This window comes from Chiloscyllium punctatum, chromosome 40, assembly GCF_047496795.1.
Source record: "Chiloscyllium punctatum isolate Juve2018m chromosome 40, sChiPun1.3, whole genome shotgun sequence".
NCBI lineage: Eukaryota > Metazoa > Chordata > Chondrichthyes > Orectolobiformes > Hemiscylliidae > Chiloscyllium > Chiloscyllium punctatum.
The window spans coordinates 25,962,850-25,987,640 of NC_092778.1; the positions used below are offsets into that span (position 1 = coordinate 25,962,850).

At 42.5% G+C, this 24,791-nt stretch overlaps 1 protein-coding gene across 2 annotated transcripts in view; it reads right to left on the reverse strand.

Annotated features, from left to right (window-relative positions):
* The window catches only part of LOC140464442 (kinesin-like protein KIF19), a 302,590-nt gene that overhangs the window by 163,532 nt on the left and 114,267 nt on the right, over nt 1-24,791 (reverse strand). For both annotated transcript variants that reach the window (XM_072559496.1, XM_072559497.1), the window contains 4 exons: nt 23,147-23,341; nt 21,338-21,490; nt 15,421-15,543; nt 7,969-8,125 (listed from right to left, as the gene is read on the reverse strand). In XM_072559496.1, coding sequence (XP_072415597.1) covers nt 7,969-8,125; nt 15,421-15,543; nt 21,338-21,490; nt 23,147-23,341 — 628 coding nt within the window. The remainder of the gene's footprint in view (nt 1-7,968; nt 8,126-15,420; nt 15,544-21,337; nt 21,491-23,146; nt 23,342-24,791) is intronic.

A 24,791-nucleotide genomic window follows, 5' to 3' on the forward strand; every position in this document is an offset into this window, starting at 1 on the left:
AACAAAGGTTTCAAGGTCCGAGGTCAGCAGGACTGATGTAGGAAGAAAACCTGGAGTGGTCAGGACAAAGAAACTTGAAGGGGGTATCTTATGGAAACCCCTAAACTTCAAACAGGACTAGTCAGGATAAACAGGAAGGATGTTCTTGAAACAGGGGTCACAGTTGAAGAAAATAATGTAGGCCATTTTGGACTGAGATGAGGAAAAACTTCTTCCACTAGAAAGTTTTGACTCTGTAGAATTCTCTGCCTTAGAAAGTGGTTGATGCCAAAATGTTGTGTGATTTCAAGAAATAGTTGGATATAGCACTTGGGGCTATAAGGAAGGAAGTGGGAACAGAGTATTGAGTTGGATAATCAGACATGATCACATTTTCAGCTGAGCAGGCATGAAAGTTTGAATGGCCTACCCCAGTCCAATTTTCTATATTTCTATGGAAAAATGGTGCACTGCAACCAACCTAGCTCTCAATGCCAGCAAAACCAAGGACTTTTGGCGGGATGTTACTCATGCCCCCCTACACATTAACAGCACAGAGGTGGAACGAGTGGAGACTGTCAAGGTCCTGGGAGTGGTTATCAACAACAAGCTTTCTTGGGCTTTTCATGTGGACACACTGGTTACAAAGGCACAACAACAGGCAGCTGAGAAAATTTGGCATGACGGTGAATACCCTTGCCAACCTTTAGAGGTGCATCATCGAGAGCATTCTGTCTGGATGCACTACTACCTGGTATGGCAACTGTACCATTCAAGAGCAGAAATGGTTACAAAGAGTGGTGGACTTGCCCTGGACAATCACAAAGGCCAACCTCCCATCTATCAAATCCATCTACCAGGTCAAGGAAAGCCGGCAGAATTCTCAAAGATCCATCCCACTCTTGCAATGCTTTTCTACAACCTCCACCATCGGGAAGAAGGTACAGAAGCCTGAACACATGCACCAGCCAGTTTCGAAACAGTTTCTACCCTACTGTTGGTAGACTACTGAATGGACTCTCAAAGTCTTAGCGTTTGCCTATACCTGTGTTTTTGTTTTTGTTTTTGCTGCTGTTTACCTATTATTTACTTATCCATGCTATTTAACTATATGATCTATCTGTATTGCTCGCAAGACAAAGCTTTTCACTGTGCCTTGGTATACGTGACAATAAATTCAATTCTATGTGACTTTTAATTGATATATCAGTGATGTTTTGCAAGTGAACCAGTCACCCTGCACCTTTTGCAAACTATTGGAAGTACCTGAAAAAGGAAAGCCAGGAGGGATTGGTGCTGGGTCATTTTTGTTGGTCATTTATGTAAAGTATTTAGATGAGAATATAGAAGGCATGTTTGGTAAGTTTGCAGATAAGGCTAAAATTAGTGGCATAGTGGACAGTGAAGAAGGTTATCTAAGATTACAAATAGATCTTGATCAATTGGGTCAATGTGTTGAGGAGTGGCAGATAGGGTTTAATTTTGGATAAATGCGAGATATTTCATTTTGTTCAAATAACCAGGACTTCTACAATTAACCATAGACCCTGGATAGTATTGTAGAACAGGGGTTTCAGGTGCATAGTTCTTTGAAGTTTGTATCACATGTAGAAAGACTGGTTAAGGCATTTAGCACGCTTGCCTTCATTGCTCAGATCATTGAGTATAGGAGTTGTGATATCATGTTGAGGTTGTACAAGACGTTGATGATGCCTCTTCTGGAGTACTGTGTCCAGTTCTGTTATAGGAAAGATAGTATTAAGCTGGAGAGATTTACCAGAATGTTGTTGGGAACGGAAGATTTGAGTTATAAGGAGAGGCTGAATAGGCTGAGACTTTTCTCATTGGAGTGTAGAAGGTTGAAGGGTGACCTTTATAGAGGTTTATAAAATCATGAGGAATATAGATAAGGTGAGTGATAGGTGTCTTTTCTCTAGAGGAGAAAGATTTAAAATAGACATGAGGGACAACCTTTTTAAACAGAAAATGGATTGTGTGTGAAATAAACTTCCAGAGGAAGGATTGGAGGCTGATAAAGTTACAACATTTAAAAGACAATTGGATAAGTACATGAATAAAAAATGTTTGGAGGAATATGGGCCAAATGCAGGCAGGTGGGACTAGTTTAGCTTGGGATTATGGTCGGCATGGTTAGACTGAAGTGTCTGTTTTCACGCTGTATGAGTCTATGACTATAAAAATCAGCAAAAAAATCTTAATGGACTTTCATTTCATAGAATCCCTACAATGTGGAAACAGGCCATATGGCCCAACAAGTCCACACTGACCCTCTGAAGAGTCACCCACGCAGACCCATCCCCTACATTTACCCCTGCCTTACACATTCCTAAAATATATGGGCAATTTAGCATGGCCAATTCAGCTAACCTGCACATCTCTGGATTGTGGGAGGAAACCAGAGCAAACCTACATGGACACAGGGAAGAATGTGCAAACTCCACACATAGTCACCTGAGGCTGGAGTCAAACCCAAGTCCCTGGCACTGTGAGGCAGCAATGCTAACCATTGAGCCACCATGCTGTGTGGAGAAAAACCACTGAACTATCATTCTTGTTCGCTCCCGACTGTCCATGTGTATTCTGTGTGTGTTTGTGTGTGTGCGCACGTGTGTTATGGACCCCTTCAAATATATGGAATAAATCCCTCTCAACACCATGGGAGTTCTTACACTATGCAGTCTCCAGTGGTTCAAGAAGCCAGCTTACTGCCACCTTTACCTGGCAATTAGGGGCAAGTACAAATACAGACCCAGCCAAGATGCCCACATCCATGTTAAGAGAAAAATACAATCTGCCCTGAAGTTTTCCAATTAATTTCTTTAGTCATCAAGTTTAAGATGCTCAGCACTGAGTAACAAACAATGTTCTACATTACTTGTTGGACACTAAGCTACATATTCTCAAGCCAGGTAATGTTGGAGTCAGATTGATTCAATCAGTTCATTGTTCCTAATGTGCCTCAGTATATTGTACATGATTATTATGTGCATAGAGCAACTTTTCATGAGATTAGCAATTTAATGTTAACGTGTGCCCAATTTATGAGGTGGCTCGTGTTCCAGCCTGTGCTCAGTAGAGGAACTGGATTGGGAATACTCGATTCAAATCATGCCAGCCATCAGGAATTTCCAGATCTCATTGCATTTTAATCCAAGACCCAGACACAGACATTGAAAGATACAGAGAAAGAAATGGAATAAATTGTTATTTGTAAAAATTTTTATTTCCTTGGTTCAGGTATATTCTCCAATGTTTTTTTAAACCCTCTGCTTCATTGTGAATTATTTATATTAACATATTATTTTAAACTGTTACTATTGAATCTTGCCAAACAATTTTGGTTGGAAAATTATTGTAGTCTTAATCTACCAGAACTAACTTTGATTTTTGTCTAATATTTCTCAGAGCAGCTAACATCTTTAATGTTCAGATGTGAAATTTCAGGAGGGTGAGTGAAATATCCCTGATTCAATCAGTTATGACAGCAAGATACCACAGATCCTGGGAAGTGCAAAATCAAAACAGAAAGTGCTTCATAAACGCAGTAGTTCTGGCAGTAATCCATGGAGAGAGAAACAGAATTAATAAGTTTTCAGATCAATGTTGGCCCAGCACCAATTCTAAACAAGGTCTTGACCCAAAACATCTACTCTGTATCTGAAACACAGGTACCACACAATCTGCATAATCACAAGGACTACAAGTGACTCAATGCAATAATTAGTCACCTCTAGCAGTGTCATTGAAATCGAGCTGATGCTCTCTTCTGATCCAGTGATCTGACTGCTGAGCTAAGCCAAACAGCTATCTACAACTCTGGTTGTCACTGATAACTGATCAATCAGTCTAACTGACTGATCTGTAACAAATAGCTGTATAATACCCTGAAAACTTTCAATTTATCAAAAACATCATAGAAATACAATTCCCAGAACATTCTTCCACGTATGTTGGCTGAGATATAAAATGACCAGTCTGTAACCCTATCAAAGACCCAACTTGTGCACAGACATTCCTGACATAGTTGGATTTTATGTCTTATATGTGAACTAACCATCTCGAGAAAGGTTAAAATGGGTTCCTGAGCATGATAATGCTGCCTGGGAAAATTTTACATCCCTGCTAATGTCAGCTGGAGGCAAGCCAGAGGAACAGCTTTGTGCCATTGCAGCTGAAGGACATAAGACTTCCACCACCAGCCCCACAGTGCAACATTCATTTATCCTCTGGATCAGTAAAATGTCTCCATCTGTCACAGATCATACGCTTTTTCTGCCTCCTGAGCTCATGCATTATTTTTAATCAGGGGGAAATCTCTCCAGTGGTTATACTTGGGACATTGGAAAATCATTGTGGTTGTTGGAAGTCGGTCATCTCAGCTCCTGGACATCTCTGCAGGCATGCCTCATGGCTGAAGCTGCACTCATTCAGGCAAGTGTGGGAAAATCCACTATACAGAAATTGCTGGAACAATTCTGAGGAAAGGGTCACTCTGATTTCTCTGCACAGATGCTGTCAGACCTGCTGTGTCTATGTTTCTGATTTATAGCATCCACATTACACCCCTGACTTCTGCCTTGTAGATGGTAGACTGGCTTTCAAGTGTTAGGAGGCCCAACTATCTTCAGCTGCTTCACCAATGACCTTCCCTCGATCTTAAGGTTAGAAGTTGAAATGTTCAGTGATGATTGCACAATGTTCAGCATCACTCCTGAAATACTGAAATAGTCCATGCCCAAAATCAGCAAGGCCTGCGCAAATGAAAGTTTTCCTGAAAAGTGGTAAGTAACACTTGTATCAGACAATTATCAAGCAATGACTGTCTCCAATAATAAGACCAAATCTCACCTTGGCCTGTTAACATGCAATGGTGTTACCATCATTGTAACCACCACTATAACATCCTGCAAGTTACCATTGACCAGAAACTGAAATGGAATTGCCACATACACAGTAGCTACAAGAGCAGGTCAAAGGCTAAATCTTGCAGCAAGTATCTAACCTTGTTACACCACAAAGCCTTCATCGGAAGAAGGAGCAGTGCTTGTGGTTTCAAACAAACCTGTCAGACTATAACCTGGTGTCATGCAACTTTTGACTCTTTTTGGGTAAATTAAGATTCCAGGGCCATAGAAACATAGGAATAAGAGGAGGCCATTCATCCCATCGAGCCTACTCTACCATTCAATGATACCATGCACTATATCTATATCAATGCCACTTTCCCACTCTATCTCCACATGCATTCACATAATTAATTTTCAGAAATTTGTTGATTTCTGTCTTGAATGTATTCAATGACTGAGCCTTCACAAGCCTTTGGAGCAGAGAATTCTAAAACTTCACCATCCTCTGTGTGAAGAAATTCCTCCTCATCTCAGTCTTTAAATGAGCTGTCCTCATCCTGACTTTTGTCCCCTGGTCCCACAGCCATTGAACAGGAAAAAACTTCCTTCCTGCTTCTTACACTGTACAAATTTTGTACTTTCCAATTAGATCTCCTCTGATTCATCAAAATGTTTGAAAATAGGTGTACTTTGGTCCATCTCGCCTCACAATCCTGCAGGGATTAAGCTAGGGATTAATCTGTTGACACTCTGCTGAACTCGCTCTATGGCAAGTATTTCCTTCCTTAGATAAGGAGATCAAACTATGCGTAATACTCAAACAAACTGAGGTCTCACCAGGGCTCCATCCAGTTGTAGCAAGATCAGAACTTTATTCATTGGACCTAGAAGTAGGTCCATTACTAGCTGTTGGGATTTCCCTGTTCTAGACTCCGGTAACCTGACAAGTCAGTTATATCCTACCTTCAGGGCATATCTGGAGACGTGGGTAGCTCTGAATGCACTTTACAAAGGTTTCACTGACAATGAAAGGATTGCATCATAGATTTACCAGAATGTCATCGGGATTGCATTATGTTTATAATCTAGGCTTGTGGAATCAAAAGGGTTGTGGAAATTTGATTCAAGTTTCAAGATTTTGAATTTTTAAGGTGGAGAGAGAAACTGTGTGAGTGAGTAAGAGAGAGAGAGAGAGAGAGAGAAACTGTTTCCATGGGTAGGGAAGGTTTGGACAAAGGGATCCTAGGAATTCAAACCACACCATTCAGGAAACATTACTTCTGGAAAAGTTTGTAAGAAATGTGGAGCTCACTCCCATAAGAAAGCCATATCAATTATTTTTCGTTAAAGTTAACATTTCACATCTGATAGGACTATTCTTTGGAACTGAAGGGGGCTGGAAAACAATATTTTGTATTCTGTTGACAAAAGGGAAAAAAAAGCAATTAAATCAGAGTGTGAGGATGCACAGAGTAAAAGATAAAGGAAGTGCTAATAGAAAGAGAGGAGAGCTATGAATTTGAAATAAGTGTTATTGTTGGTGTGAATAGAATAGGTCTCCTCTGCCGACAGCAAACCGATATAAACAAGACAAGGGGAGGCAGGGGGAGAGACAGGACATAAACAAAATAAAGGAAAGTGTTCGTGGTTGAAGTATACCACTGTCCTGGTTCTTAATAATTTAGAAAATATCAAGTCATAATATCAGGTTAGAGAAAATTAGCCTGTTCCTTATGTTTCTTTAAAGCCACAAAGTCTAGACCTGTAAAATCAGAGATGGTGATGTAATTGTAACAGTAGAGGCCTCAAAATTCAGAGGCCTCAGCTAATGCTCTGAGGACATGTGTTCGGAACTCACCATAACAGTTGCAGGATTTTAAATTCAATTAATAAATCTGGAATTGAAGCAATGGTCCCATGAAATTACTAAAAAAGACCCATTCACTTTTAATACCTTTTGGGAAGGAAATCTTCCATCCTTACCTGGTCTGGTTTACATATGACTCCAGACTTACAGCAGTGTGCTTGTAACTGTACCCTGAAATGGTGGAAAAAGTCACTGAATTATGCTGAACGGCTACATGTACTTGTTCCACACGGTCTGCAGTGGTTCACCACTATCTTCGAAAGATGAATTAGTGAGAAGGCAAAAAATGCCAGCCTTATTAGTAAAACCCACATCCCATGAAAAAAATAACTGTAAAAAGATAGCTTTTGTTCCACTGTATACTGGAAGCTGTGACCCTACCTTCATACTATAAAATCCTTCATAAAGCGGCTGGCTTAATCCTTTCACATATATTTACAAATTGTTTTCTAACTTTATTGAAGTCTGACATCTAAATGACAACAATTTTGATGACACAGTGGTTCAGTGGTTCACTGCTGCCTCAGTGCCAGAGACCCAAGTTCGATTACAGTGTTGGGTGACTATCTTTGTGGGTTTTCTCCAGGTGCTCTGGTTTCCTCCCACAATCCAAAATGTGCAGGTTAGGTGAATTGGCCATGCTATATAGCCCCTAGTGTTCAGGGGTGTGTAGGTGCATTAGTCAAGGGCAAATGTAGAGTAATAGGGCAAGGGGATGGGTCTGGATGGGTAACTCTTGGGATGGTCAATGTGGACTTGTTGGGCCAAATGTTTCCACACTGTAGTGATTCTATGAAAAGTTGCTTTGTATTTCCAGAGCAGTGGGAAGGTCACCTTGGGAATTCCACAGACCCCACCCTTATCACCTGCAAACTGTCTGATAGGGGTCTACAACCATCCATCCAAATGCATTGCAGAGCCAAACCTTGGTTCTCACACACAGATGTCCAGCCCAATAATGTTCACGGGTTTTTAGTTCCCTAGAGCTCAACAGATCCAATATAATGTTCAGTTATAGATTCCTATAACATCAGCTTCTGTGTGAGTTTAACAATGTTCTCACCCACATGAAAAACCCTTTCCGAATCTTCAGTCGAACTCCACCGAATTGTAATGAACCAACAGTTTAGAAATGTTCGCATAAGTAATTGTTTAATCTTCATGGGTTTGTCAACGATACTTTTGGGCCATACATCGTGAAGGCTGAACACTCCTCAAACAATATCTCTTCATTTCCAAAACTCCTGAACCTACCTTGGATGTCCCTTATATTGGCCTTCTCAGATTTTTTCCGTTCTGGCCCCTGTTCTTCAATCTTCAACTTCAACTGCTCAATCTCTTTCCTCAGATCAGCTATAATGTTGGTGTACTGCGTAATGTGGTACGAGATGTTGAGCAGGTTTCGTTTCACCTTAAAAGTGTAACAAATCTCCAATCAGAAACTGTGAAATGGAGTCCAGAGGAAATACACTGAGAATAGATACAACAGTTTAGCCAAAGTGACATTATATGGAATGGATTGTCCAGGACCATCAGTATCACTGGGAAGAACAATGGGAACCAGGCAGGAGGGGCATAACATTGTAATTTGTGGAGTTGTTCTCCCTGCTACCACTGCACAATTATCATGTCACCTCAATAATCCCTAATCTTTTCTCTTCAGATCTTTTAGCATGGCTGTGAACAACCAACATTTTCATTTTCTGCTTTAACATCAGATTTCTTTTACACATAAGGAGCATAGAAAAGAAGTCTCACACTGGATCTGAATCTTCTGAGCCGCATGGTATGAACATTCACCAATGTTACTGAGCAATTCTTCTGGAACCTTCTGGATGTCACAGAAAGATGTGTAGCCCCTGTTTAGAATGATAGAATCCTACAGTATGGAAGCCGGCTATTTGGCCTAAAGAGTCTACACTGACCCTCCAAAGAGCATCCCACGCAGATCCACCCCATACCCTATCCCTGTAACCCTGCATTTCCCATCACTACTCCACCTAGCCTGCACATCCCTGGATACTATGGGCAATTTAGCATGGTCAATTCAACTAACCTGCACATCTTTGGACTATGGGAGGTAACTGGAGCACCCAGAGAAAACTCACACAGTCACAGAGAGAATACGCAAACTCCATGCACAGTCACCCAAGGGTGGAATCGAACCCCAGTTCCTGGTACTGTGAGGCAGCAATGCTAGCCACCATGCCAACCCTAAGAGGGTTTAAGAGGGAAGGGAGACAGAAGACAGGAAACTATAGGCCAGTTAACCTGACCTATAGATCATAAGATTTAGGGTCCATTATTAAGGATAAGATTGTAGGGCACTGTACTTAAAAGTGCATGGTGAAAAGATGCTGAGTCAGCACAGCGTTGTCAAGGGGAGGTCATACCTGACAAATCTATTAGAATTTTTTGAGGAGGTAACGAGCAAGTTTCATCTTCCCAGATAATTCCTATTTGGTCCACATATCAGGACTTCCTGAGGGTCTTTTCACGCAAGTTCGGTCCAGAGTCTGATGATTCAGATACAGTGAGATTTGGCTCTTTGTTGACGAAAGGCTTTATCTGTCCAGCTATGTAACTGTTAAAAATCCCATGACTCTGTCAAACAGTTTTCCTTGTCTCCAAACAACTATTAGCACACATCAGTGATCTGGTCATTATTGCACTGTTGTTTGTGGGAATTGCTGTGTGCAAGTGGCTGATGTGCTTTCTACATTCCACCAATTTATGTCATCTTTGAGACACTCTGAAATTATGGAAGGACTTATTTAAATTCAAGTCCCTTGTAATGTAAAGAATATAATATAAATAATAAAACTCTCTTCTTTCTATATATTATTGAATTTGAATTGTCTTGTTTCAGTTGGAAAATGTTATGACTTTTTTTGCAGGATGGCAATCATAACATAATGACAGCAAAGACAATGGGCCCCGACAACATTCCAGCATTAATACTGAAGAAATGTGCTCCAGAACTAGCTATGCCCCCCTAGCCAAGTTATTCCAGTACAGATTAGATTAGATTCCTTACAGTGTGGAAACAGGTCCTTCAGCCCAACCAGTCCACACTGACCCTCCGAAGAGTCACCCACCAGAACAATTTCCCTCCTAACACTAACGGGCAATTTAGCATGGCCAATTCACCTGACCTGCACATCTTTGGATTGTGGGAGGAAACCAGAGCACTTGGAGGAAACCTGCACAGACACAGGGAGAATATGCAAACTCCACACAGACAGTCACCCGAGGCTTGAATTGAACCTGGGACCCTGGTGCTGAGAGGCAGCAGTGCTAACCACTGAGCCACCATGCCGCCATTCAGTCCCATACAGTTTAAAACACTGGCACCTACCTAAAAATATTGCCCCAGTAAGCTCCATACACAAATTGCAAGAGAAATCCAATCCAGCCAATTACCAATTCATTGGTAAATCATCAGCAACATGATGCAAGAGGTCAATGGCACTGCTATCAATCAGCACCTGCCTAGCAATAATCTGCTCACTGACATTCAGTTTGGGTTCCAAGCTGACCTCAGTTGTTGAACCTCCATGGTTCAAACATGGATAAAAGAGTTGAATTCCAAATATGAAGGGAGATTAATTGGCCTTGCCATATTTGATTGAGTGCAGCATCAGGAATCTCGAGCAAAACTGGAATCAATGGGAACTTTCCATTTGTTGGGAATCATACCTGGCACATAAAATGGTTGTGGATTAGAGTCATTGAGTTCAGAACATTATAGAAAAAGACCCTTTGACCCATCGAGTTTGCACAGGTCAAAACAACCACTTAACCATTCAAGTCCTATCTTCTGGAACTTAGCCTATAGCATTGCATACCTTGGAATCCCAAGTGTACATCTAAATGTTTCTTAAATGTCATGAGGGTTTTTGCCTCTACACTCTCAGGCAGAGAGTTCCAAATTCCCACAAGCAAGCAGGTGAATAGTTTTTCCTCACACCAAGGTCCCTCTGATCCTCAGTGATTCTTAGGTTCCTACCATTTATCGTATATTCCTCTGCCTAGTTGTCTCGCTTAAGTACATCACCTGGCATTTATCCAGACTGAATTCCGTTTGCCACTATCAGCTGATCTGCCGAGTCTATTAGGTGCGTTGGCCAAGCTAAATTGCCACAGTTTGCAGGGATGTGCAGGCTAGGTGGTTTAGTCATGGTAAGTGCGGGGCTAAAGGGATAGGGTAGGGGTTGGGTCTGGGTGGGATGCTCATCGGAGGGTCGGTGCAGTCCCTATTAGCCAAATGGGACTGCTTCTATGCTGTACAGATTCTATGATTCTGTCTACATCTTCTTGTAATCTCAGGCTATCCTTCTCATGATCTACCACAGCACCAATTTGCATAGCACATGTGAACTGTAAGGTGGGGCAAACATTCCCATCAGATACCCTGGACTAAAGCTCTCTGAACTTGGGACATGAGTTTGTGGAATTCACATTGAACAAAGATTCACTGAGCTCTCTGGCTGAGACAGACTAGGCATTATGCAAGCCGAGGGGAGAAAGGGTTTAGCTTGCAAAGCTAAAACAAGACCCCACAAACATCTCAGCTAAAAACAATGAACACCAGCCTGCAGAGCCAATAACTGAGACATTCTGGAGCCTACTAAATTACAAAACCATTCAACTTTTCATCAGTTTGCTCGGACACAGTGATACAAAACATTTCCACACCATTGTATGATATATAAACCTGTTTGCCTTTGGATGCAAACGCCTTACACTACCAGCAACATCTTAACCTCCACCTATCTAAGAGTAATAATGGACATTCAAAACTATCAGAAACTGCTCACTTTAATTGGAGAACCATTCACAGCTCAACTAACACTCAAAAAGCTCATTCAGACCTGAGAGGAGGTGCAACAGCTCAGAGCTTAAATCCAGATTTGGCAGGGAAACTGACAGTCAATGTAACTGGGGATCCCTGATCTCTGGCGTTGTTCATTAAGAGTCCGGCCAGCATCAAGAGAATCACCCACAACCAGTCACAGACTCAGAAAAAGGAGAGCGAACAATCTTCTATCCATGAACCTCCATTTTTATAAATGACCTGGGTGAGGGCATAGAAGGATGAGTTGTGGATAGTGACGAAGGATGTTGTAGGTTACAGAGAAACATAGATAAGCTATAGAGCTGGGCTGAGAGGTGGAAAATGGAGTTTAATGTGGAAAAATGTGAGATGATTCACTTTGGAAGGAGTAACAGGCATACAGAGTACTGGGTTCATGCTAGTGTAGATGAGCAGAAAAATCTCGATGTCCATGTACAGGGGGACCTTGATTATCCGAATACCAATTATCCGAAAATCAGATTATCTGAAGGAGATCTTGAGGTCTCGACAGAAACATTACATCAAAGATGTGTGTGTCCAACACTGATCGCGACTTTTGTTTACAGTGATTAAAAATGCTGCCGAGAACAGTCCTGGACTGATGGGCGCGCAGGCAGTTTCTAAATGACTGACCTCCCATCCTCTTTCTCTCTCTCTCTCTCTCTCTCTCTTCCCACACTTTCCCTGGAGATCGATAGTAGTCATGATTTAGAGACCACCTCCACCAGATGAAGGAGCACCGCTCTGAAAGCTAGTGTGCTTCTAATTAAACCTGTTGGACTATAACGTGGTATTGTGAGATTTTTAACCTGGAGATCTACAGAGGGGTGTACCCTAAACATCCCTTCCCCAGATAATCTCTTCAACATTGTGGAACCTGTCAAAAAGTAGCAGTAAAAAGTTGTGTGTGTCTGTGTGTGTCCGTGTGTGTCTGCTTTTTGGAGACTCAACGCCCCCCCCCCCCCCCAACCCCGCCAAAAGGCAGTAGCAGTCTTGTTGTTGGTGTCCAGTCCGGCTGCACCGGAGAGGAGGTGGGGGTGGGCTGGCAGCGGTGTTAGACGGAGTTTGGGGGCAGGCAGAGGACAGTGTCAGATGGAGCTTTGGGGGTGGGCAGGGGGCGGTGCTGGACGCTGTTTGGGGGACGGGCAGGGGGCGTTGTTGGATGGGGTTTGGGGGCGGACAGGGGGCAGTGTTGGACAGTGTTGGAGGGCTGGGCAGGGGGTGGTTTGGAATGGGGATTGGGGGTGGGCAGAAGTGTGGTGTTGGATGGGGTTTGAGGGCGGGCAGGGGGCAGTGTTGAATGGTGTTAGGGGGCAAACGGGGGAGGTGCTGGACAGAGTTTGGGAGTGGGTGAGGGATGGGGCCGCACACGTGCTGTGATGCTTTCTTATCTCCTGAACAGGGAGTTGATTTTATAGAAAACTCCGACCTCAGAGAAAAGGCATTGAATTGATTAACTGAATAATCAATTATCTGAATGAAATAGTGCCCGCCCATCTCATTTGGATAATTGAGGTTCTCTGTACATAGATCCTTGAAAATTGCCACCCAGGTTGATAGGATTGTTAAGAAGGCATGCAGTGTGTTAACTTTTGTTGGTAGAGGGATTGAGTTTCAGAACCGTGAGATCACGTTGCAGCTGTACAAAACTCTGGTGTGGCCATATTTGGAGTATTGCGTACAGTTCTGGTCACCAAGTTATAGGCAGGATGTGGAAACTTTAGAAGGGGTTCAGAGGAGATTTATAAGGATGTTGCATGGTATGAAGGGAAGGTCTATTGAGGAAAAGCTGAGGGATTTGAGGCTGTTTTCGTGAGAGAGAAGAAGGTTGAGAGGTGACTTAATTGAGACATAAGATAATCAGAGGGTTAGATCGGGTGGACAGTGAGAACCTTTTTCCTCGGATGGTGATAGCTAGCACAAGGTGACATAGCTCTAAATTTAGGGGCGATAGATCTAGATGTCAAAGGTAGTTCATTTACTCAGAGAGTAGGAGAGGCGTGGAATGCATTGCCTGCAATAATAGTAGACTCGCCATCTTTAAGGGCATTCAGATGATCATTAGCTAGGTATATGGATGAAAATGGAATAGTGTAGGTTAGATTTGCTTCAGATTGGTTCCACAGGTCGTGCAACATTGAGGGCTGAAGGGCCTATAATGTTTTATCTTCCATGTACTGACGAGAAGTGGCTGGAGAGCAGAGAGACCGACTGGGGGCAGCATCTGCGATATCCACTACTATCCAAGCCAACAGACGCCACTTCAGGGCTGAGCATAAGATCAGAAAGACCCTCTGTCCCAGCTCAGTAAGATAGGGGCAGAAGGGTGAGCTCTGAGGCTAACAGGGTAGGACCCTGAGATTTGCATTTACTCTCTTTCGTTTCCCCTGTCACCCATTAATTAATAGCTCTCTGTAATTACCAAGTTGGGGCTATAAGGGTTAACTGGGGTGTAAGTAGTTGTCAGACAAGGCTTATTTCACTTGATGCATAGCATTTGCCTCTAAGCATATGCCTTCTGTGTTTTTCACCACACCACATCTCACTACATAAGCCCAGCATCAGAACCAGGAAGTTGTTTTACAATAAACCAGCCAGCACTCCCAACAGAACTTATTGATCAACCCTTCCCATTCAAGTCTAAATAGTTAATACACCACAAACAGCAAGGGCCCTGACACTAATACCTGTAGAACTCTACTTGACCCCACTTCCAGTCACAAAAACCATCCCTCAACCATCACCCTCTGCATCCTGCTACTCAGACAATTCTGTGTTCAATTTACCAAATTTCTTTGGATAATAAGATCACGCTGATGCACGCTGATAGCAGTATGTGCCATCTGTAAGATTCATAATAGTAGCTCACCAAGGCCCCCTTGACATTACCTTCCAAACCTGCAACCTGCATTATCTAGAAGGCAACAGATGCACGGAACACCACCACTTGCAAATTCCCTTCCAAACCATACACTGTCTTGACTTGGAAATATGTCACTGTTCTTTCACTGTCAAATTCCTGGAATTCCTTCTCTCACAACATTGTGGATGCATGTACACTAAATGAACAGCAGTAGTTTAAGAAAACAGCTCAATACCACCTTTCTCAAGGGTAATCGGGGATGGGCAATGCTTCCCAGCTCAAATGCCACTGTCAAATACAAAAATTTCACGATTGAATGTGCAATTTCAGAGACTTGAGATTGTTTAACTAACAATAATCTCAGAGTTGAACAGTTGGAGGGTCTCAAACAGTAGGCACTTGCCCACTGAATGTCCCAACTTCCACGACAATTCCCAGGGAGTTCAGTTGAATTGAGATGTCTACATAGTCCCACGGGAAGTTTCTGTCTACACAGTTGCAGCATTCTTCTTATCAGAGGTTCTGGGTTTTTGAAGTGGGTTTTATAAAATCCATTTTATACTGAGTTTGGACTAGCAGTTGTACACTTAATGACATTTGTTGAAGCTTTCAGTATGCTCAATGGATGTGTTTTGTAGTGAAGTGCTATGGAATTAAACAGATTCAAGCATTCACTTGAACATTCATTGGTGGTGAGGCTGGGAGGAATGGAAGGTGGTGAATTCACTCAATACAAACATACTGCATTTTTTCTATCAAGATCCAATGGTGCTTGTACTCTGACAAAACTGAGAAACACAAGCAAATATACAAACATCTTACGTCCTTATACTTGAGAGTTGTCAATCCCCTTTCAACCTGAACTCCTATTTAGGAATCTTCTGCTCTCACCTCCCTTCACATAATGGAAGGAAAAAGAATGGTGCAACAGAATATAAATCACATTGAAATCAAAATGTCAGCAGCAATAGGATGCCATCCATACCCTTGTTTTAATATTCTTTGCACGGTCAGCATACATCAGTGTATTCCTGGATTCCTCAAATGAAGCACTGGCAGGACTGATGTGAGCAATCATTACTGTTCTGCTGTTTCCACCCAATGAGTCCTGCAACAATTGAACAAAACTTAATGTTCACTTAGAAATCCAGAGTTGAGACCCAAGTCTTGCTAAATTTTGGATGATGAGATTCACCAGTCAATGATTAGCAGCATAGCAGATAAGTGCATAACAATTAGGAACAGGAGTAGGCTGTTTGGCTTCCTGAGTCTGCTGCACCATGTCTGATATTACATTCCTCACATCCACTTTGCTGTGATTTTTCCCATAACCCTGGATTGCCCTACTGATCAAGAGTCTACCTATACATAGAACATAGAACAGTACAGCCCTTAGGCCCTCGATATAGTGTCGGCCTTTTATCTTACTCCAAGATCAGGCTAACCTACATACACTTCATTGTACTAACTTCCACGTACTTTTCCAAGAGTCGCTTAAGTGTCCCTAATGAATCTGACTCTACTACCAAGGCTGGCAGTGCATTTCCTGCACCCACCACTCTCTGAATAAAGAACCTACCTCTGACATCGCCCCCTAAACCTTTCTCCAATTACCTTAAAATTATGCCCCTCGTGATAGACATTTCTGCCATAGTCTATCCACTCTCTGCCTCTCAACGTCTTATATACCTCTATGAAGTCACTTCTCATCCTTCTTTGCTCCTTCAGAAAAGCCCTAGCTCCCTCAATCTTTCTTCATAAGACATGCTCTACAGTCCAGGCAGCATCCTGGTAAATCTCCTCTGCACCCTCTTGAGAGCTTCCACATCTTTCCTATAATGAGGCGACCAGAACTGAACAAAAATTCCAAGTGTGGTCTAACCAGGACTCTATAGAGCTGCAGCATAACCTCGCGGCTCTTAAACTCAATCTCCCTGCTATGAAAGCCAACACACCCTCTGCCTTCTTAATAACCCTACCAACTTGGGTGGTAACTTGAGGGATCTATGAACGTGGACCCCAACATCCCTCTGTTCCTCCACACTGTCAAGAATTGCCTTTAACCCTGTAATCTGCATTCAAATTCGATCTTCCAAAGTAAATGTTCCATGTTGAACTCATCTGCCACTTATTAGCAGTTCTGCAACCTGCCAATATCCTGTTGCATCCTACAACAGCCCTCCACACTATCCACAACTCCACCTTTTGTGTCAATGCAATCTTACTAACCCACCCCTCCACCTCCTCATTCAAGTCATATATAAAAATCACAAAGAGCAGAGGTCTCAGAACTGATCACTGCGGAACACCACTGGTCATCGAGCCCCAGGTTGAATAATTCTTGATGAGGGGCTTTTGCCTAAACGTCAGTTTTCCTGCTCCTCGGATGCTGCCTGATCTGCTGTGCTTTTCTAGCATCACACTCTCAACTCTACTTTTTATCTACCACTACACTCTGTCTTCTATGGGCAAGCCAATTCTGTATCCAGATAGACAGGTTTCCCTGTATCTCAGCCTTAAATAAACACAAGGACTCTGCCACCACAGCTCTCTGTGGCAAGGAGTTCCAAAGACACACAAACCTCAGAGAGAAGAAATTCCTCTATATCTCAGTCTCAGATTGTCGTCCCCCTTATTCTGAGGCTACGTCCTAGGTCCAAGACTATCCTATGTGGGAAACATTCTCTCAACATTTATTCTATCAAGCCCGTTCAGAATCCTATATATTTCAATTAGATAGAATAGAAATAGAATAGGATAAAATCCCTACAGTATGGAAGCAGGCCATTTAGCTAATTGAGTCCACACCGACCCTCTGAAGAGTATCTCACCCAAACTCAGACCGCTACTCTATCCCAGTAACCTCACACAACGCATGGCCAATCCACCTAATCTGCACATCCATGGACACTGTGGCAATTTAGCATGGCCAATCCACCTAACTTGCACATCTTTGGACTGTGGGAGGAAATCCACACAGACAGGGGGAGAATGTCTGTGTGGAGTTTACACAATTGCCTGAGGGTGGAATTGAACCCGAGTGCCTGGCAATGTGAGGCAGCAGTGCTGCCCCATTCTCCTCTCATTCCTCCAAACTCCAGCGAGTAGGGCTCCAACCTGTTTAACCTTTGCACAAAAGACAATCTCTCCATATCAGGGATCATCTTAGGTGAACCTTCTGTGAACTGCCTCCAATTAAATATCTTCTGAATAAGGGGATGAAACTACTCACAGTATTCCAGATATGGTCTCACCAGCATATTTTACAGTTGTAGTAAGAGTTCCCTACTCTTATAAACCTACCCCCTGAAATAACTATCAACATAACCATCACCAACAAGAGAAAATCTAAGCAGTGCCCATCGACATTCAATGATGTTACCATCACTGAATCCCCCACTATCAACATCCCCAGAGTTATCATTGATCATAAACTTAACTGCACTCACCATATAAACGCAGTGGCTACAACAGCAGGTCAGAGGCTGGGAATTCAGCACCGAGAAACTCACTTCCTGACTCCCAAAAGCCTGTCCACCATCTACAAGAATTGGGGGAATATGAAGATTTCTTAGGGGGAATTCATAGGGGGATTGCTGACAGGATGTTTCCATTCATGGGAGAACCCAGGACGAGAATAAGGGAGTGCCAATTTTTTTTTCTTTCAGAGGTTTGAGAGTCTTTGGAACTTCTTGCCACAGACAGCTGTGGGGGCAGAGTCCTTGTGTATATTTAAGACTGAGATAGATACATTCTCAATCAGTAGGGATATCATTAGAAGAAAACACAGGAAAGTGGAAATAAGAAATGTCAGATCAGCCATGATGTTATCAAATGGCAGCCTGGGCTTGAAGGGCCAAACAGCCTCCTCCTGTTTGTACTGTGTATGGTCTTAATTGCAGTTAAAGAAATTGGAGAGACGTAAGTTAAGAGATCTGATAGAGGTTTTAAAAATCACGAGCAAGCTGGATGGAGTAGATATAGAAAAACTGTTCCAATTTGTAAAATGAACAAGAATCTGAGGTTACAGATTTAAAGTGATTTGCAAAAGAAGCAAATGCAGGGTGAGGTCTTTATCATTCAGTGAGTAGTGAGGGTATGAAATGCACTGTCTGGAGACATGACAGAGGCAGGTTCATCAGAGGCATTCACAATAAAATTATTTGGATCAAAATAATGTGCAGCTTCATGGGGGAAGTGTAGGCAATGATGTACTTTTGAAGAGCCAGAGCAGACTCGATTGGCCAAATGGCCTTCTTCTGCAGAATAACATTTCTGTGATTCTGAAAAGCTTTAAGTCGCACTCCATGACTTGGTGTCTATAATGATGCTGAACAGGTTGAGGATCAACTTGTAAATTCTTCCAATGTTTAACAGGTAGTAAGAGCAGAAGAGATTCCTGGTCTGTTGTGTGGTGGGAGAAAAATTAGATATTGGACATTATATGTGATAAATGGATTCTGAGAAAGGAGTGGCAGAATTGAACAGAGCCAACATGGATCGATGGAAAAGAAATCATGTCTGACAAACTTGTTAGTTTTTTTTGAGAATATCACTTGCAGCATGCCTCTCTCAACCAAAATTGGAAAGAATTATGAATTTTGCTTCCAATTTTCACCATACTCGCACCTTCACTAGTCTTTCTCGGACTCCTCTCTTCCCTTCCTCTGTTTCTATGTCTGGGGACAGGCTGGCCACGAATTTCCACTCCAAACCCACCAACTCCTACAGTTACTTGAACTGAACATCCTCAAACCCTGCTTCCTGTAAGGACTCCATCCCACTCCTCCAGTTTCTCTGTCTCCATTACACTTGTTCTGATGATACTACTTCCCACAGGAAGACCTCAAAACAATTGTCTACCTTCTTCCCCAACCAAGGAATCCTGGTTGATAGGGCCTCAGTGGTGTCTGACACATCCCCTGCATTCTGCCCTCACACCTCCCACAACAGCAATTAGGTTCACCACTCCTCACTTAACACTGCACCCGATCCACTACCAATGGATCATAAGCCACCATTAGGACCATCTACAGTGGGATGCCACTACAAGACATATACTCCCTTCCCTTGTCAGCCCCAGATACACTTCCAGGTGAAGCAGCACTTTATCTGCACTTCACTCAATTGATACTGCTCACAACGTAGTCTCTACACTGGGAGACAAAATCCAGACTGGGTGACTGCTTTGCAGAACACCTAAGTTCTATCTGCAAAAATGATCCTGAATTTCAAGTTACCTGCCACTTCAGCACACCACCTTTTTCCCTAACTGACATCTTTGTCTCAGGCTTATTGCAGTACTCCAGCAAGGTTCAATGCAAGCTGGAAGAACAGCATCTCAGGGAACTCTGCAGACTTCAGGACTCAATATTGAGTTCTATGATTTTAGGGGCTGAACAACTTCTTTCATGTCCCTATCCCAACCCCACATCCCAGGTCATGTCATCACATGGACTTTCAGCACAGCCAAACCATTTTCACCATGAAAGGAGCCCCTTTAGCAAATTTTCTTTTTTTCCTGGCTTACCATATCCATTCTTTTGTCTACCTAACTTCGACTTTCTCTCCCTCTGGGTTCCATTTCCATCTATTGCTTACTTCTTTCCCCCATCCTTGTGTTCAGCATAAATACCACCTTTCCCTCTCTACCATTATTTCTGAAGGAAGGTCTGCTTTCTCTTCACAGATGCTGTCAACCTGCATAAATTTCACAGACAATGTGTTTCTATTTCAGCATCTGCAGTTCTTTGTTTTAACTGACATGAGTTTTGTGAGACCGCGCTTGGCATATTGTGTAGGGTTGCATCTCCTTACCTAACTAAAGAATGAAGTTGCCACAGAAAGTAGTGCACTGAAGTTCACCAGATTAATCCCTGGAATGGGAGAACTGTTTTGTGAGGAAGGACTGAGAAATTTTGGCCTGCATTCTGCCGAGTTTCAAGCAATGAGATGTGATCTGACTGAAACATTAAAAAAATTCTGACAGGAATGACAGTGGATGCGGAAAGGATGTTTCCACAGGATGGCAAGTTGGGAACTAGGGATCATGATCTCAGAATTAGGGGCAGGTATTTAGGGCTGAGATGAGAAAGAATTTCTTCCCCCAGAGTGGGGAGTCTTTGGAATTCTCTATCCCAGTGGGCTGTGGAAGCTCAGTCACTGAGCACGTTCAAGACAGAAATCAATATGTCTGATGGCAGGAGAGGGAGACAGTGCAAGAAAAAGGCATCGAGAAGATGATTACCCATTGTTGAATTATGCTCAACGGACTGAATGGCACACTACTGTTCCTGCAGTCTACCTTCACTAGCCATAGCTCCATACTGAAGCATGCAAGCACACATGCATATTGCCACAACCACTCAACTTGTTGGGGCTGGGGCTGGGGAGCTAGATAGTCAGCTGAACAGTTGTTGTGGATCAGGGTCTAGATTAGAGTGATGCTGAAAAAGGTCAGGCAGCATCCGAGGAGTGGGTAAATCGATGTTTCGGGCATCATTCCTTCATGTTCTGCTGTTAAATGAGTAACTACAGGATGGTACAGGTAAACGTTAACATGATACAGGGCTGGAGAGTTGTTGGGGGAAAGCCCTGTACATTCCTGGTGAATGGCTTTTGCCCAAAATGTCGATTTTCCTGCTCCTTGGATGCTGCCTGACCTGCTGTGCTTTTCCAGCACCACTCTAATCTAGACTCTGATTTCCAGCATCTGCAGTCCTCACTTTTGCTGAGTTGTTGTGGATCAATTTGATGTCAACAGCATGGAGTTCAATCTGCATTCCAACTGGGCTGAATAAATAGCATCCCTCATTGACCTATTCACTGTGAAGTCTATGGCACTAGAAGTTTCTCCTGCCTCCATGCAGACAAATCTGCATTAAAATAGAAGCAAACAATACCTTCAGAAGCCGGGTCAATTTGCTGTCTCTGTAGTTGACATATTGGGATCGGTTTGCTCCTTTTTCACTCAGTGCATTGATACAGTTGCCCAGGGCCAACAGGGACCGATTAATGTGGGCTCCTTCCTTCATTCTCTTGCCTGTGTTCTGAGTCTGTTAACAGAGAAAAAAAAACTGAGCTACCTGTATGTTTGCCCTTTCTGTCTTGTTGTTTATCCCATACTGTTCCTTGGCTGTTTCTGTCTTTTCTGTATCAAAACCATCAGATGAATAGGAAAGACTATCATCCATTACTGTCGGATCGCCTACAACCTGGTGCCCTGTTCATGGCACTAATTCCTGTGACAAACTTTGTCCATCCTCTACCAGTTTTGCCAGCATTGAGCCTAATGATTCCTTATTCAACCCCTTATGATTCTTTTCAGCTTTGCCACCAACGGACTTCTAATCTCACAATCTCTTACATGATTTTTTTTTTAAAACCCACCACTAAATCATCCAATTAAACTACTAAGCTGTTAACAATTGACAATCACTGGCAACCAGGAGAAGTGCAACATCAACAAAAATAGAGGATGGGAAAAGAGAGAGTACAAAATTTTAAATGAAGTTGGATCAAAAAATAATGCACTTTGGCCCCTGCAGTCATTGCCCACCTCTCTTGAATACCACATGCTCCTTCTCCAAGGTCACAAGGCACAAACATAGCCACAAAAGAGGCAGCCAGTCAGGAATTACAATTTTTAAATATTATTGTTAATTGGCTTCAAGTCTCATAACTTCTGCTATGAAGTTCTACTTAAGAAAACTTATTCTACTTGTTTTCCATGTTGCAATTTCCCATACAGTGTGATATTTGTTATCATTTACTTTCTTTCTCTCTGTTGGTATTATTTCAGCTTCTCTCTCCTCAGAAACTATTTCTATGTAATTCAAGAATTCCAATCACCAAAGTATCATAGAATCATAGAATCTCTACAGTGTGGAAGCAGGCCATTGGGCCCATCGAGTCAATACCAATCCTCCAAAGAGCATCCCACCCAGAACCCCATACCCCATTCCTGTAACCCTGTATTGCCTTTGGCTAATCCACCTAGCCTATACCATGGGTGATTTAACATGGCCAATCTTTGGACTGTGGGAGGAAACCAGAGTGCCCAGAGTAAACCGCACAGACACGGGAAGAATGTGGAAACGCCACACAGACAGACGGTCACCCAAGGTTGGAACTGAACCTGGGTTGCTGGCATCATCTGGCAGCTGTGCTAACCGCTGGGCCATAATAGGGAAATAAATTGTGATTGCCAGGATTCATCACAAAGAGCAATAAATTTGGCATTACCTTATGAATAAATCGATTTACATAATAAATTCATCTTTTTTGTACGTTGCTGGATCCCCTCTCTACATCCCTTTCTGCCCATGGCCACAGATATTCTGAGGCTAAAACTGCCAGTGGCTTTCCTGTATCTTAACATCCAACATTAACAACACAAGCTGGCCATGAAAAATGCAGATCAGCAGTTGGAGTGATGCAATCCCATCTCCCAAGTTGACTGCAACAAATGTTGGGGACAGGGCCTACAAGATGAAACCTCTTCTACCTTTTTCACCGACCCTATTCCCCCCATTATCAAACCCTGCTTTTATAGAAGCACAACTAAACAGACAGATGCTGTGCATCTGGAATTGAACATTCTTTCTTAAATTATGATTGACGGTTTTACATTTAGTTCTTCATGAATAAAGTGTGGTTACTAAATTGATGTAGCCAAGTAATGTGTCAGCATGGATATGATTCCTGATTACCTGAGATGCTCTCTCAGAGCCAGCAAGGTCAATCATAAAGAGACGGCCAACTCGGATCTCTTCTGTAATGTTTTTTAGCCGACTCTTTTGTTTAACAATAACCTGCAGCACTGCATGGGAGCGGGATGAAGTTTTATTGGCAGCTGTTGGTTCTTGTGTTCGTTGTCTGTTGCCTTTTATGAGCAACTGCATGATCTGAGGATTAGAGAAATAAGTAGTTAGTTGCAATCGGGCCTAAATGTACTGCATTTACCCTCAGGTAAATTTTTGCCATCACCTTATCATGATCTCATAGCTTTTGATTTTAATAACATGAAAACCAAAGGATCTTACTACCCAGACAGTGAAGGTAGATGGCACCCCATTGCTGTTTGAGGGCAAAACAATAGACATGCCAAGGTCCACGGCCTAGCATGTGGCTGGGTCATAGCAGCATAAAACTGGGTTTTAGACATTAATCAACCAGAAAATTACAAATGTAATAATACAGTCTGCACACTGAAATATACCCAGGAATATAATCTCACAGCGCCAGAGACCGGGTTCAATTCCCGCCTCTGACTGTGTGGAGTTTGCACATTCTCCCCGTGTCTGCATGGGTGAATTGGCCATGCTAAATTGCCCATAGTGTTAGGTGAAGGGATAAGTGTAGGGGAATGGATCTGGGTGCGTTGCGTTCGGCAGGTCGGTGTGGACTTGTTGGGCCGAAGGGCCTGTTTCCGCACTGTAAGTAAGTAATCTAATAAGTAAACAAGAAATCCCCAGTAAGATTTGGGCTTGGAGAAATAGCAAAAATATAGGAAAAGACTGCAAAACAAGCCAATTGGTTCAATCACAACATTAGTGGCTGCAACTAGTCTGGGGATTATAGGTAGGTTAGCCAGAGAGCTCTGAAAACTTCAGTCCAGGCAAGTATTCTTACAAATAAAAATTAGACCATTTACAGAGACATTGTCCCCACTCCAGTTCCATGCAGGGCAATAGGTAGCAAGACTTTGCTACTGACTTGTTCCATTATGAACTCTTTTATTTCAATATCTGTGGTTCCCAGATCTTAAAGCTTCTCCTTGAATACTTTGCTACAACTTCTTTGCCCTGCCCATCTTTTCCGAGCTGGTGACATCAATTCCACGTCACTCCGGCTGACCTTGGGTCTGGGAAGTGAAATGTGAGTCCTGCCAATCTCAGTCATCTCTCTCTATAGATGCATTTGACAATTCTTTGTTAACCTGCTTCAGTGGTATTGTTGTCTTTCCAAGTGCTGTACAGGATCTTACACAAGAAATGGGATGGGAAAATGTCCAAGTTAGTGACACCAATGGTCAAAATAATTTATCTTTCTTAAGGGCTCCACTTCTCAAGGGATACCTTTTGATTTCCATTTTCAGGGCCTCGCTCCTCATTCTCACTAACTACTTTTTCAAATGACGCCATTGTGTAACTTTTATATTTATGGGTGTTTTTGGGGGGGGAGCAGTTTCTTCTTCAGCTAGACAGCACAAATAGTAAAGACTACATACCTGAGAGTTCGTATATTATTAGATATTTTAACCTGATATCTATAAATTGGACTTTTTTGCTATATTATGAAAATGAACTCCAAACTCAGTACCTTTTAAGCATTCATTGAAATAGTTAAATGCAA